The 14,160-nt window shown below is 42.9% G+C and overlaps 1 protein-coding gene across 1 annotated transcript in view; it reads right to left on the reverse strand.

Annotated features, from left to right (window-relative positions):
• LOC134225784 (glucosylceramide transporter ABCA12) overlaps positions 1-14,160 on the reverse strand; it is an 85,332-nt gene that overhangs the window by 14,967 nt on the left and 56,205 nt on the right. Inside the window, exons 3-10 of the mRNA XM_062706138.1 lie at positions 3,922-4,653; positions 2,834-3,858; positions 2,648-2,768; positions 2,250-2,579; positions 1,997-2,192; positions 1,756-1,939; positions 1,208-1,691; positions 921-1,153 (exon numbers count right to left, since the gene is read on the reverse strand). Coding sequence (XP_062562122.1) covers positions 921-1,153; positions 1,208-1,691; positions 1,756-1,939; positions 1,997-2,192; positions 2,250-2,579; positions 2,648-2,768; positions 2,834-3,858; positions 3,922-4,653 — 3,305 coding nt within the window. The remainder of the gene's footprint in view (positions 1-920; positions 1,154-1,207; positions 1,692-1,755; positions 1,940-1,996; positions 2,193-2,249; positions 2,580-2,647; positions 2,769-2,833; positions 3,859-3,921; positions 4,654-14,160) is intronic.

Consider the following 14,160-nt stretch of genomic DNA (forward strand, 5'->3'; position numbering starts at 1 on the left):
TGATTTTATTTATTTCCGTGTTTGCCTCAATAGACTAACGCAAAATGAACTCCCCCAAGAAATTATGACGTTTGAGCGGGTCGCATAATGAACGCAAAATGAACTTTTGTTCGAGAAAACGACCCGCTCAAATGTCAAAATCCATTAGGTGAGTGAATTCGATGAACCCCTGCATAAGTCTACAGTGATCGTTCGCTAATTGGGGCACGACCTCACCCCAACTAGCGAATGCCGTTCGCTAATTGGGGCGGTTTGACAAGCGTCAATGTTGTTTACTTTTTGCATTGAACAAAAGAAAATTTTACGCGCCAGAAAATATCGATCCCGCCAAACACGGAAACAAAACGTCAACGAGTTTTTGACATCACATTCTGACGTTTAGCTGCTTTTTAATTGGGTTTCGCCCCAATTAGCGAACCCCCAACTAAAAAACGCCCCAACTAGAAAAACCCCAATTAGCGAACGTTCACTGTATAGCAACCGGATATTCACCACCGGTGCGAAGCATGACTGCACTTCAACAACCTTGATATTGTCGGCGTAGGACCAACTTAGAACTCAGAAGTCGGGACTTCCGAAACGAACTTTCTTCCGAAGTTTTATTTGTCAAATTAATTGATGCGTTGTTTAGCGCATCTTTAGGCGAATCCAGCGCACTATTTCCGAGAAAAATCCAACTTCGGTATAAAAAGCGTTATAAATTTGTTCCGGATAGACAATAGAAACAACCGGTGCGAGAACAAGTGCATAAATAAAATATGAATGCATTTCGTTCCTATACTAGACACTCATTTGGATACACATCGGTGGGGATCGTCTAATCGACGGATGCATATTACAGATGTTTACACAACGTGTCCGATACTAACCTAAATATCTGTTATCTGTGCGTTTACCAATTTTTCCAAATAAATACTTACTCAATTTCCGACGGATTTTCAGTAGTATACGTGAGCTTGTACTGCAAGACATTCCTTGGAAGTTTCGTAAACTCGTACTGCACGTTGTTTCGCTCATCCAAGCTCTTGTTTAGGTCGGCTATCAAATTCGACCGATCACTCTCCGTTAGTGATTTCAGCGTCAGGTCCAAGTACAAAGTGTTTGTGAAACGATTCTTCAGCTCCTCGTGGCTCTGCTCGAGAATGGCTTTTCCCTGTAAGATGTGAGTCGTATATTATCTTCTTGGATAGAACTTCCCGCAACTTACGTTCTCCATCACGACGACCTTATCGCTCAAGGATTCTGCCTCGTCCAGATGATGCGTTGCCAGAATCACCGCTCGGTCTTTCCTGAGAGTTTGGATTAGCTCCCAGATGTACTTGCGGGCTTTCGTATCGACGCTGCTGCACGGCTCGTCCAGGATTACCATGTTCGGTGATCCCAGGAAGGCGATGGCAATGCATAGCCGCCGTTTGAAGCCTCCCGAGAGCTCCGAAGCGCGGTAGTGTTTGTACTTACCCATCTTCAGGTTATCCAGCGTTCGTTGAACTTCGGTTTCGAATCCTTTGGTTAGCTTGATGCGAGCGTATAGCTGTAGGTGTTCCTTGGCGGTGAGGTTTGGAATGAGAATGTCATTCTGTGAGCAGAGGCCGATCTTTTCTGCATTGTTTTTCAAACCGGATATTAGATCATAGTCTAAGGGGAGGTTGACATCACCCACTATGGGGAGAATCTGACCGGTCAAGAGTTTGCTGAAAATGAAAAAAAAATCAAATTAAATCATGGGTACATAGTAAGCGATTACCATTATCGTACATGATCGTACTCTTCCCGGCTCCGTTGCGACCAAGTAGACACGTAACTTCGTCCCGCTTGAAGGTGATCGACACGTTATCGAGAACCTTTTTGCCGTTTTCGTATATGACATCCACATTCCGCAATTCGGCCCCAATACTTTTGTCTAATTTGGCACGACTAACCTGATAAAACGTTGTGTCCTCTGTAATTATTAAATTAGTTTAGACAGTGATTGATGCTTCTTGTAAGCATTAGTTACCATGAGTAATTTTTTCGTAGATAAAGCCAATAAGATAGTAGATTATCGCATCCAGTAGCATCATCATTATTCCGAAGGCCAGGTCATTCTCTTGAATTGACCCCTTCAACGCCATGAAATCTGCACTACGCTGTTGTAGTTCAAGCCGCATAATGTAGCGCCAAGCGTAGCAAAAGGCTGTTGAAAACGACAGGCTCTGTAAAGAAAACGAATTCCTAATGTTCCGTTGTTAAATTCATGGCTCATATCTTACCGCTACGAATTTTCCCGCGAAGCTTAGCACTGCTCCCAAGGAGATAATTACGATATAGGGTAGGAATGTTGTTAGGAACAGGATGACCGCCGATACCGATCCAATGCTCGCTGAGCTAAAGAACATTGAACACATATAGCAAAAGGCGATCAAGCAAACGCCGAACACTAGCAGGTACACAAATAAAAAGATTTTGCTGGAATGTTCAAGAATACCTCCGCTATACAGAATGGACAGGGCGAGAACGAAGACAATGCACAGCTCAATCAAGGTGGTTATCACCCAGGAAATGGAATCCGAGTACGACTTCAGCCCCATGGCACGCATCAACTGCAAAGTGAGAAAATAAAACTATTTTATATCTGAACAAATAAGATGTTTGTGCTAAATCACCATACCATTGTATTGCCGCTTTCCTTCATCCAAATCTTCTGCCGTACTGATGAAGACACATGCACGATTAGTGCAATGAAGAAGCACATTTGAATCGATTGCGCCAAGTATAGACCTTTCTTGAAACTAAAAAATACAAAACAGAATATTCAGTATTTGTACAACTATTTAAAAGTATTACCTATACTAACTTATCTTTAACATATTTCGGATACGGGAACTGTTTGGTGTAGAATTTCTCATCGGAAACCTTGAAAGTCAATTCCTTCTTCTTAGGTGGACCACCTCCCAAAAACAAACTGAACAGGTTGAACTGCGGAGCTCTTTTCCGACGACTACGAACCGTTGATGTGCTCACCACAAGCGGTTCCTCTTCATCCACCTCTTGCTCCTCTTCATCGTCGTTGAAGTCCAAATAGTCATCCAGCGATGATTTGTTACTGAATTTGGCTAAATCCGACTCCGATATATTGATGTTCTTACTCAAGTTTGCATAAAGAGATTCGAGGTCTTCGGTAGACGTACTGCCTTCAGTAGTGGTTACCGTAGTTGCTTCTGTTTCGTTACTATTTTCTTCTACACTCAGATCATCGCCCAATGACAATCCCAAATCGCCAGACGACGCTTCACTAGTTCTCTTCTCACTTTCAGTCATTTCTTTCTTTAAAGCCTTAATAATGCCCATATCTACTGCGTGCTGGATTTGAATGAACCCGCGGTGGTACCTCATGTCCAACTCGAAACTAGCTTCCGGATCTGGGAACCAGAATCGATTTTTATTTTCTATAGTTACGGGCGTGTCATCAATTCTCATTCGTATCTTGTATGGAATCTCGTTTTCCGTAGTGCCGTTTTCAAAAATCAACCCCGCGAAGAACATCTTCTTCTGATTTAGCTTGAAAGCTTCATCTTCTAGTTGTTGCTCCGAGTCCACCTTAACGAAGCGATCGGTCGAGAAGCACTCGAAGATACTGGCAATAGTTTCCAGTGCGACCGCTACAGTTTTGTCGTTCAAAATTCCGTTCAGCATAGACTCAATCAATTCGATGTTCACGTTTCCACCAACGATCATCTGCACTAGAGGAGACTTGGCCAGCTCGATCAGGCTTTGAAAGCTGCTACGGAACGACTGATCTGTATGGAGCAACTGCACCGTGGTGTTCAACGCTTTGAAGAAGTCTCGCAGTCGACCCATGTCCACGAAAGTTTGATTGGTCTGAAAAAGCGAAACAACAAATAAATCTAAGCTAGATCAACTTCCACGACTTGATCGACTCACAAATTTAACAATCTCATCATTCCTATCGTTCGACGGCCCATACAGAATCTTCCCCTGTAAAATAGGTTTCAGCTGCTTCCAAGTGATCTTACCATTGTTCGTATTGGTCACGTCCCTGTACAGCTGCTTGCAATACTTGGTCGGCATTGCCTCCAACTCATCCGGGTCGGCCCCTTTGAAATCCTTCGAGTACAAAACATTATCAATAAACCTTATGTTTGTACTCCGAGGGAACGGCTTTCCGCACAGGAGCTTGCCGGAGTTAGAGAACATTCGATCGTCGGCGAAAACTTTCTGGATGTCGAAATCACCGCCCACCATATCCTGTAGTTCGGGAAGCATCCGCACCAGCCGGTCGGCGTTGCTTTCGATCTCTTTGAAGCGTCCATTCGTTACGATCGTCGTAACGGCACCGATGAAGTTGCGATCAATTGGTAGACCGATCACTGCATCGAACAGGTCCGGTGTGTCCAAAAATATTTGAACGATATCCAGCACCGGAGTCACCGGTGCTTTGGCAAAGTCGGACGTTTCTTCGTACCTTCGGGGATCACTGCACTCGTTTTCAATAGTGCAGACGTATGACTGGAAAAACGGAAGGATGCCGTTGTTCTGCAGCTGCCGGGCTGGGAACTGGCAGTCGGCTATTTCGACGGACTGGAAGCGATTGCGCAGTATGTAGAGCGATAGGAAGATCAAGCAAGGCCACAGGTACTGAATGATGGTCATCCACTGGAATATAGAGAACAAAAAAGAAGAAATTAAAACGAAGGTCATCGAGAATCAAGCTCTACTGCTATGTCTTCAGGATTGGGTTTAATTATTCGTCGTCCATCGAATTGGATTCATCGTTACGGCATTTCTGCAGAAAGTGAAGAGCCTAGATTTCCTGGGCATTAAACGTGATTTGACGCGCCGTTTTCCGAAGACCGATTTCAATCTGGTTAATCGGAATAAACTACGCATCACCGCACCTACATACCAGGTGGCGAATGAAATTGCGAAAGACAATGTACAATGTTGAATATTTAGTTTATGTGGCCTCCCGGGAGGTCAACATAGAATGTGTAGTTCACGCAGCGAGGATGTGCTTGCAAGGAAAGGTCATTTAAAGATTGCCCTGCAATCTACCGTGGATATTTTGGACTGTAAGGAATTTCATCCAGCAGCCACGCACGGTAGATGGGGAAAAGTTATTTTTTATAATTCCTGATCATAATACCTGGTTTACAGTTCGTCTCTAAATGATAAAACGGTCTACTTTTCCATATCAACGAAATGGGTGCTTTAATGAACATTATGTAGCTTAAATGGGTTGCATAATATTCATTATAACACTCATTTAGGTGCTATGATGAAAAAACAACTGTAATTACATGACTACATTTTGCTGAATTAGCTTGGGTAAGTATTCAAATAGTGTATTCTCTGCGTCGCGTAATAAATGAAATAGTTTGATGGACATGACATCAAAAATTTCCAAAGGCAAGTAGGGGAAACGACGGCTTTGGCAGGTTTTGTTCTATTATCGTTATCGGCGACATGAACGCACAGGTAGGAAGGGAGGAAATGTATAGACCGGTCATCGGCCCGGATAGTCTGCACACTGTATCGAATGATAACGGCCAACGATGCATAAGCTTCGCAGCCTCCCGCGGAATGGTAGTCCGAAGCACCTTCTTTCCCCGCAAAAATATCCACATGGAGATCACTTAACCAAGAAACGGAAAGCTAAATCGACCACGTTCTAATCGACGGTAAATTCTTCTTCGACATCACGAACGTCCGCACTTACCGCAGTGCGAATATTGAATCCGACCACTACCTCGTTGCAGTATGCCTGCGCTCAAAACTCTAGACGGTGTACAACACGCGTCGAAGTCGAACGCCGCGGCTATACATTGGGCGGCTACAAGACAGTTGACTAACGCAAGACTACGCGCAGAAGCTGGAAGTGGCACTCCCAACGGAAAAGCAGCTAGGCGCAGCGTCTCTTGAAGATGACTGGAGAGATATTCGATCCGCCATTGGAAGCCCCCGGACCGAGAAACGACTATTTATGGGTGCACGCTCTGTCACAGATCAGGTGTTGCAGAAATGCCGCGAATACAACGTGCCCACACATCATCTATTAATCGACTTCAAAGCCGCATATCATACAATCGATCGGGACCAGCTATGGCAGCTAATGCACGAAAACGCATTTCCGGATAAACTGATACGGTTGATTTCTGGAGGAGTAGGACGCAGCGCGGACCTTCGCGGCAGAACGTGGAACGTTATAGACGGATGTGGAGACAGCAGACCCGCCTTTTTCAGGAGAAAAAACGCCGCCTGGAAGAAGTGGAGTGCGAGGAGATGGAACAGCTGTGCCGTTCTCAAGAAACACGCGAGTTAGGGCCTAGGCTGACCATACGTACCATATTTAACGGCACAGTCCCGTTTTTTAGACCATATTGTGCTGTCCCGTCGTAATCTAAAAAATCCTCAATTTGTCCCGTTTTGATTCTTCCAAAGAGCTCCAAAATATTGTTCAAACAAATTCAAAATTTTAGTCAGGAATCTAAAATCTAATACGTGGAAAGTGTTTCTTTTATGTTTTTATTAGAGAGATTTGCAACTCTCGGCTGGCTCAATTCTCAACAAAGAACGTGGACGAAATCTATCAAAAAAGTGTGAGATATTATAATATTAGTGTTGCTTTTAAAAGAATGCTTTTCTTAAGGTTTTTAACAGTCAATGACAACTGGTGCTTCTCCGGGAGATTTTTTCATACAGTTTCATTCTAACAATTTTTATCTGCTTATTTCGGAGGCATTAAAATTTGGCCAATTTCATTAGTGGATTGAACGGAATTAGTAAATTGGTAGGCAAGTATTTTCTTAAAATCAGGTCAGGCCTGAACGTCAATAAAATGAAGCGCAGGGACAGATATTCTAATCTCCAGATTAAGTTCATTTTCGATTATTCTTTTTGAATCTGTCGAAGTAGGCAATTCTTTTTTTTTAAATCTGCTTTACCACATAATTTTTGATCAATTGATTCTTTTCGAAACATTAAGAATCATTCAAAGTCTTTCTGAATAGTTCAAAACCATCCACTGTAAAGAAACGACGGTATAATTCATAAATCAACTGAAAAAAAATCAATCGAATTAAAGGCTATATTCAAGGGCCTCACGTACCTGAAGGCTAGTTTAAACATTAGGAGCTTGTCTGCAAATTTCGCTCCCATGTGTGTAGACGGAATTTATTAAATTGCATTATGAAAAAATTAAACATTCCGCACGATTTAAAATACAATCCGGTGGAAATCTCTGAAAGTCCGAGCTGTAAACCAGACTTTAAACTGTCCAGGATTTTTATGCTTTTCGCAACGAAATTGCATGAGTCCCGCTTTTTTGGAGGCACATCGGAGGAAAATCAATGGACGAGATTCCCGAGGTGTGAGGCTACTTTCAGCGGGTAATTTAAATAAATTTCGATCAAAAAGAACTGTAAATTGGTTAAATTTTACATTTTGTAAGTGTTGGTTATGTTATGTGATGAGTGTTGCCGAGAAATTCGTGGAAATTTAGTGTTATACGTGAATTGTTTGTGTATGGAAGGTATGTGTAGGTTTTCCCAGTACTTTAGCGACTGCCGTAGAGCAGGGCGTGATTAGCCTCCACCACCCTAGAAGACCGCAGCCAACCACTCAGCATAGTCCTCCAACCCAACACCAGAGGGCCAGAAGCACCATCGCAGCCATGAATGATGCGAGGTGACCGACCTGGAAAAGGAGGTCATGACCCTAGGATGCGGGAAACAAGCCCAAACCAGGTCACTTATCTAACGCATTTCGAAGTAAATGGATAAAAGTTTGAAAGTTAGCAAAAGTTATCGAGTTAGAAAAAGTTTGTGGAAGAAGACCCGGCGTATAGGACGTCAGGTAACTTGAAGTGGCTGCTTCCGGACACAGAAGCTGATCCCAGCATTTTCTCCTTCTCAGAACCCCGCCGTTTTTTTTGGTTTAAAAACCCTCGCAAGAACCGCCGTCATTCCCAGGTTCCGTAGTCGACCTAATACGGCATTGTTTCCGCCGATAGTCGATCGGCCATCTTATCGGGGAAGTTGCAGCGTAGCAAGGAGCGAGGAAGATCCCCAAGCCACCCCGGCGTTACCACCGGTAAGCCGCAGCGAGCCGAGTCGTCGGCCACAGAAGGAAGAAAGTGTCAGTCACCGACGCTAAGTAGGCCGTTGAAGGGCGAAGGAAGTGAAGATTCCGTACCGAGGAGGAAGCCGCTGTCTACGCCGTGAATGTTCTTGCAACGAACGTTGAAGACAAGGAAGGGCGGAAGGAGAGCTAGGTAGAGGACTATGAAGGACTGGAGTTGGAAAAGGAAGAAGTGAAGTGGCAGAATGCTGCCAGGAAGAGGGGTCCCAAGGAAGACAGGTTAGCTAGGCTTAATAAAGTGCAAAGGCCAATAAAGTGTCACAAAGTGAACTTTTGTGTGGTTTTCCCTACATTTCGATTGCCTGCGAGTAGCTTGAGGTGAGCGTGCTGGCCCTGAGGCCATTGATTCAGGGAGTCTCAGCATAGCTCATGGCATACTTACCCAAATATTACAATTTATTCTTATGCACCAGCCATATTCATGAAAATATTTGAAATTGCATTTTATTAAAGTTCTTCCCTTGTTGAGATTCTTGTTATTCTTTTCTGCCGATTTTTTCTCACTTGTATTCATGAAAAAGGGATTTGGCACGGGAAATCATTAATTGCACCTAAGCTCTATTCGCATTTGTCTTTTGACATTTTTTCTTAAAACTATTTTTTCGTAGGCTTCGAATGGCGAAAACCAGCAGGGTGCTTTGACAATTGTTTGTTATTTTCAATGGTTCAGAATTGGAAAAGTTTTTGATATTGTTCAATAATAAAATCCTTAAGCCTCCGTAATCTAAGAGTAGATTAAAATTAAATTCCAAAATTTCGGCTCCGTAACGTTTCACGGCAATTGAGCCTCCAAAATAAACGAAAGATTAAAAAAAAAAATCCAAAATTCCACAACTTTTCTAAATATTGAAAGATGCGTAATTTTCTGTTCCTTTATGTTTTTGTCCGTGTCCCTTTGAAGAACGTAATATGTGTAATTTAGTATTTTCCACAGAAATGATCTGGTCAGCCTATTCGTGCCGCGAGCCGAAATGTGCAGGGATAAGGATGGGAACTTCCTGACGGGCAAACGTGTGGTGATCGAAGGGTGGAAGCAGCACTACGAGGAACATTTGAATGGCGCTGAGAGTACAGGCAGTGAAAGTCAAGGCAGCGGAGGAGATGACTACGTCAGTTGAGCGGACGATGGAAGCCAACCAGCTCCCATCTTGAGGTAAGTTAAGGATGCCATCCAACAGCTAAAGACCAATAAATAGGCTGGTAAGGATGGTATCGGAGCTGAGCTCATCAAGATGGGCCCGGAAAAAGCTAGCCACTAGCCTGCACAAGCTGATAGCCAGAATCTGGGAAACTGAACAGCTACTAGAGGAGTGGAGGGAAGGGGTTATATACCCCATCTACAAGAAAGGCGCGAGCTGGAGTGTGAGAACTTTCGAGCGATCACCATCCTTAATGCCGTCTACAAAGTGATATCCCAGATCATCTTCCAACGTCTGTCACCATTAGTGAATGAGTAAGTGGTCCCAACGCACCATCCGTTCATTGATTTCAAGGAGGCGGCATACGACAGTATAGACCGCGTAGAGCTATGGAAAATTATGGACGAGAACAGCTTCCCTGGGAAGCTTACCAGACTGATCAAAGCAACGATGGATGGTGTGCAAAACTGTGCAGTTCGTTCGAATCGCGCCGGGGACTAAGATGCCTGGCAGAGTAGACGCGTCTACGCGACGCCGCGCGGAAATTGCACACAAAGGAATAACAATCAATAATAAGGAGCTGTCAAATCGTATGGACGCTTCGCTTCGCACTTCGTGTCTACTCTGGCCGCTCCCTAAGACAAGGTGATGGACTTTCGTGCCTGTTGTTCAACATTGCGCTAGAAGGTGTCATGCGGAGAGCCGGGTGTAACAGCCGGGGTACGATTATCAACAGATCCAGTCAATCTATTTGTTTCGCGGATGACATTGTCGGCCGAACATTTGCAAAGATGGCAGAACTGTACATCCGCCTGAAACGTGAAGCAACAAAAGTTGGACTGGTGGTGAATGCGTCAAAGACAAAGTACATGCTTGTGGCCGGAACCCCGTCTATCGTAACACTGCTTCTCAGGCACGACAGGTCCCGCCTGGGAAGCAGTGTTACGATAGACGGGGATATCTTCGAGGTGGTCGAGGAATTCGTCTACCTAGGATCCTTGCTAACGGCTGATAACAATGTTAGTCGTGAAATACGAAGGCGCATAATCTATGGAAGTCGGGCCTACTACGGGCTTCAGAAGAAACTGCCATCAAAAAACATTCACTACCGGACCAAATGTGTTATGTACAAGACGCTGATAAGACCGGTAGTCCTTCACGGGCGTGAATTATGAACAATGCTCGAGGAGGACTTGCAAGCACTCGGAGTATTCGAGAGACGGGTGCTTAGGACCATCTTTGGCGGTGTGCAAGTAGACGGTATTTGGGGGCGAAAAATGAACCACGAGCCCACCCAGCTCTATGGCGAACCCAGTATCCCAGGGCTGGTAGCGAGTCACTTTTTAGTGACATGGTCACTATTTTGTGCCAAGTCACTTAAAAGTAACTATTTTTCGGAAAATGGTCACTAAAGTAACTATTTTCGCACCGCCGTTTGCAAAAAAAAACTTCAAAATAAAAATTTGTACCTACCGTTATCATCATTAGTTGATGAAATGCAAATCTGTTAGCAAAATATATAAATTTGAGAAATTGCACCTATAAAGCTGTTGTTGAGAATGGACTCCACGTTTGAAGTCTATGCTTACCCAATTATTTGGATATTTTCAGCCCATTATTGAATGCATTATACTCTTGAGCATTCATTTAACAAGGATTATAAGGGTAAGAACTTCACTTGTGGTCATTTTTCATCGTTTCTAAATATTCATTATTTGTCACGTCAATTCACATAATTCAGAGATATTTCTGCGACGAACCACACGGCATGATAGCTCCTTTTCTTAAATTATTGGAGGTTTTATATTGTTTTCATAGCATTCATCTAGAAAGAAGCAGGGTCTATAAAAAATTTGAAACACAAAAATATTGAATTTTATTCCATAAGATTATTCCGTACGATTTTTTTTCATGGATTCTCATTTCTCGGCGAAGTTTTTACAAGAATTAACGTTGCAATTCCCGCGGAAATTTCTGAAAGACAACAGGAATGTCTGTGAAATATTTCGCCTTGAATTTATGATAAGAAAGAATTTCCGGAAGCTTTTGTGCTGATGTTCGCCATCGGATTTCTGTTGAAATTTTCGTTTGAACTGCTGGAGAATGATTTCATAAGAATTGAAGTGTTTCCGCACAATTTCTGGGAAAAAATCCTTGAGATTTCCACAAGCTTTCCACAAAAATTTAATTTCTGTTGAAATTTCTGAAAAAATCTTCTGCATCAAATTCAAGATTTTGGATCACATTTTACGAAACTTGAGTAAATTTGTTAGGTTCTGAATTATTTCTCTCTGAATATAAATTAAAATAATTATCATATTTTTATATGAATTCAAATAATTTGTATACAGAACTTTTTTTTATTAAGTAATTTTCACGTAAGTTTGTCTAATTATCAACAATTACAACAAAGCCGTAGGTGAACAGGACCATCTAGAAGGGATGTGATACTTATTGATATTTTCTTTGCTCTTTTTCAATGTGGTAAAATCATGTAAAAAATTGGAGACAAGCCAGCCTAGTATTGAAAGTCTCCTTAATAAATATTAAAAAAAAATGTAAAAAATCAGTTTTATTACATGAAGTGCACTGGAAGAGAAAACGTCCAGTAAATTGTGATAACAAAAATTGATATTTTTCGCGTACTTGGCGCGAATTGGATTTCAGTCGGCGCAGATTTAACACCGGTCGAAACTTAGATATGGTAAAATTCATGTTATATCTGAGTCCTGGTAATTTTTTTTAGTAACATCGGTTCACGGGCAACCGAGATTAGGGGCTCGAATAACAAATGGTAAATGGGCACTGTATGTATTTAAATTTGTTATCTTGTCTTGTCTTGTTTTAGCATATGCACAGTCAGTATTGAAAAGCATCCTGGAAATGACGGTTTTGTTTCCGAGCACTTTCTTATCAGCATTAATATTTGCAGCGTATCATAAATATGACACAAATATTAAAACGGCCAGGCCCACCGTGCAGGCTTGAAATTGAGAGATAATTCATAACTCCCGGCAATCAGATTATTCAGTAATGAATAACATGCTGATCCATAATGATCACCAAAAAGTTTTGAATTCACGAAAAGAAGAAACGGGGACATCCGTACCAACCGAAATGAAAAGGTGACGTTGGGAGTGACATTGCTAAGAAGATTAATGTCACTCCTTGCTGATCAAACTTCTAGGGATTTGTTATTATTGAAAATGTTATTTATTAATTATTAAAATCACTCTCCTAGTTACGGTGAAGATGGCCAGCAGTAGTAGTCCTCGTGCTTTTTTAGTTTTTGTCTTTTCTTGATTTCTGATATTATTCTAGATAAGGATTTGAAAAAATATGATACATATCACTAGTAAGCTGAGTTGCATTTGCATTGCTAACTACTAAACATTAGTTTCCAATCTACTACGAGTTACACAGTGACAATGCAAATGCAACTCAGCTCACTACCTGTTCAATACTTCATTCAAAAGTCACTATTTGGTCACTTTTCTGCATCTGAAAGTCACTATTTTGTCACTTTTTCGTCATCGTTGGTCACTAGTCACTATTTTGAACGGCATTTATCGCTACCAGCCCTGCAGCATCCAGAAGGTAGCTAAAGCCGGAATGGTGCGATGGGCAGGACATGCTTCAAGAATGCCGGACAGTAACCCTGAAAAGATGGTGTTTGCTTTCGATCCGGCATGTACGAGACGACGTAGAGCGCAGCGAGCGAGGTGGGCAGACCAGGTGCAAAACGTCTTGGCGAGCGTGGGGCACATTCGAGGCTGGAGAGATGCGGCCTTGAACCGTGTATTGTGGCGTCAAAATGTTGATTCAGTGTTATCTGTTTAGATGTAAACTAAATAAATGAATATTACGGTTTATCAAGGCGACGATGGATCGGATGATGTGCGTAGTTCAAGTTTCAGGGGCATTCACGAGTCCCTTCGAAACGGCAAAGTGATGGTCGTTCGTGTCTGCTATTCAACATCGCTTTGGAGGGAGTAATACGAAAAGCAGGGATTGACACGAGTGGTACGATTTTCGCGAAGTCCGTCCAGTTATTTGGTTTCGCCGACGACATTGATATTATGGCACTTAACTTTGAGAGGATGGAGGAAGCCTACATCAGACTAAAAAGCGAAGCTAAACGGATTGGACTAGTCATCAACACGTTGAAAACGAAGTACATGATATGAAGAGGCTCAAGAGAGGACAACGTAAGCCACCCACCACGAGTTTGTATTGGTGGTGACGAAATCGATGTGGTTGAAGAACTCGTGTACTTGGGCTCACTGGTGACCGCCGATAACGATACCAGCAAAGAAATTCGGAGACGCATCATGGCAGGAAATCGTACGTTTTTTGGACTCCGATCGAATAGAGTTCGCCACCGTACCAAACTGACTATCTACAAAACGCTTATTAGACCGGTAGTTCTCTACGGGCACGAGACCTGGACGATGCTCGTGGAGGACCAACGCGCACTGGGAGTTTTAGAAAGGAGAGTGCTGCGTACCATGTATGGTGGGGTGCAGATGGCGGACGGTACGGGAAGAAGGCAAATGAACCACGAGTTGCATCAGCTGTCGGGAGAACCATCCAACGTTCACACCGCGAAAATCGGAAGACTGCGGTGGGCCGCGCACTTTGTCAGAATGTCGGACAGTAATCCGGTGAAAATGGTTCTCGATAACGATCCGACGGGAACAAGAAGGCGAGGTGCACAGCGGGCAAGGTGGATCGATCAGGTGGAGGACGATTTGCGGACGCTCCGCAAACTGCGTGGTGCAGCCATGGACCGAGCCGAATCGAGAAGACTTTTATGTATTGCACAGGCCACTCCGGCCTTAGTCTGGTAATAAATAAATAAATAAATTATGCAAAATGATAAAAA

The sequence above is a fragment of the Armigeres subalbatus genome, chromosome 3 (assembly GCF_024139115.2).
Source record: "Armigeres subalbatus isolate Guangzhou_Male chromosome 3, GZ_Asu_2, whole genome shotgun sequence".
In the NCBI taxonomy this organism is placed as follows: domain Eukaryota; kingdom Metazoa; phylum Arthropoda; class Insecta; order Diptera; family Culicidae; genus Armigeres; species Armigeres subalbatus.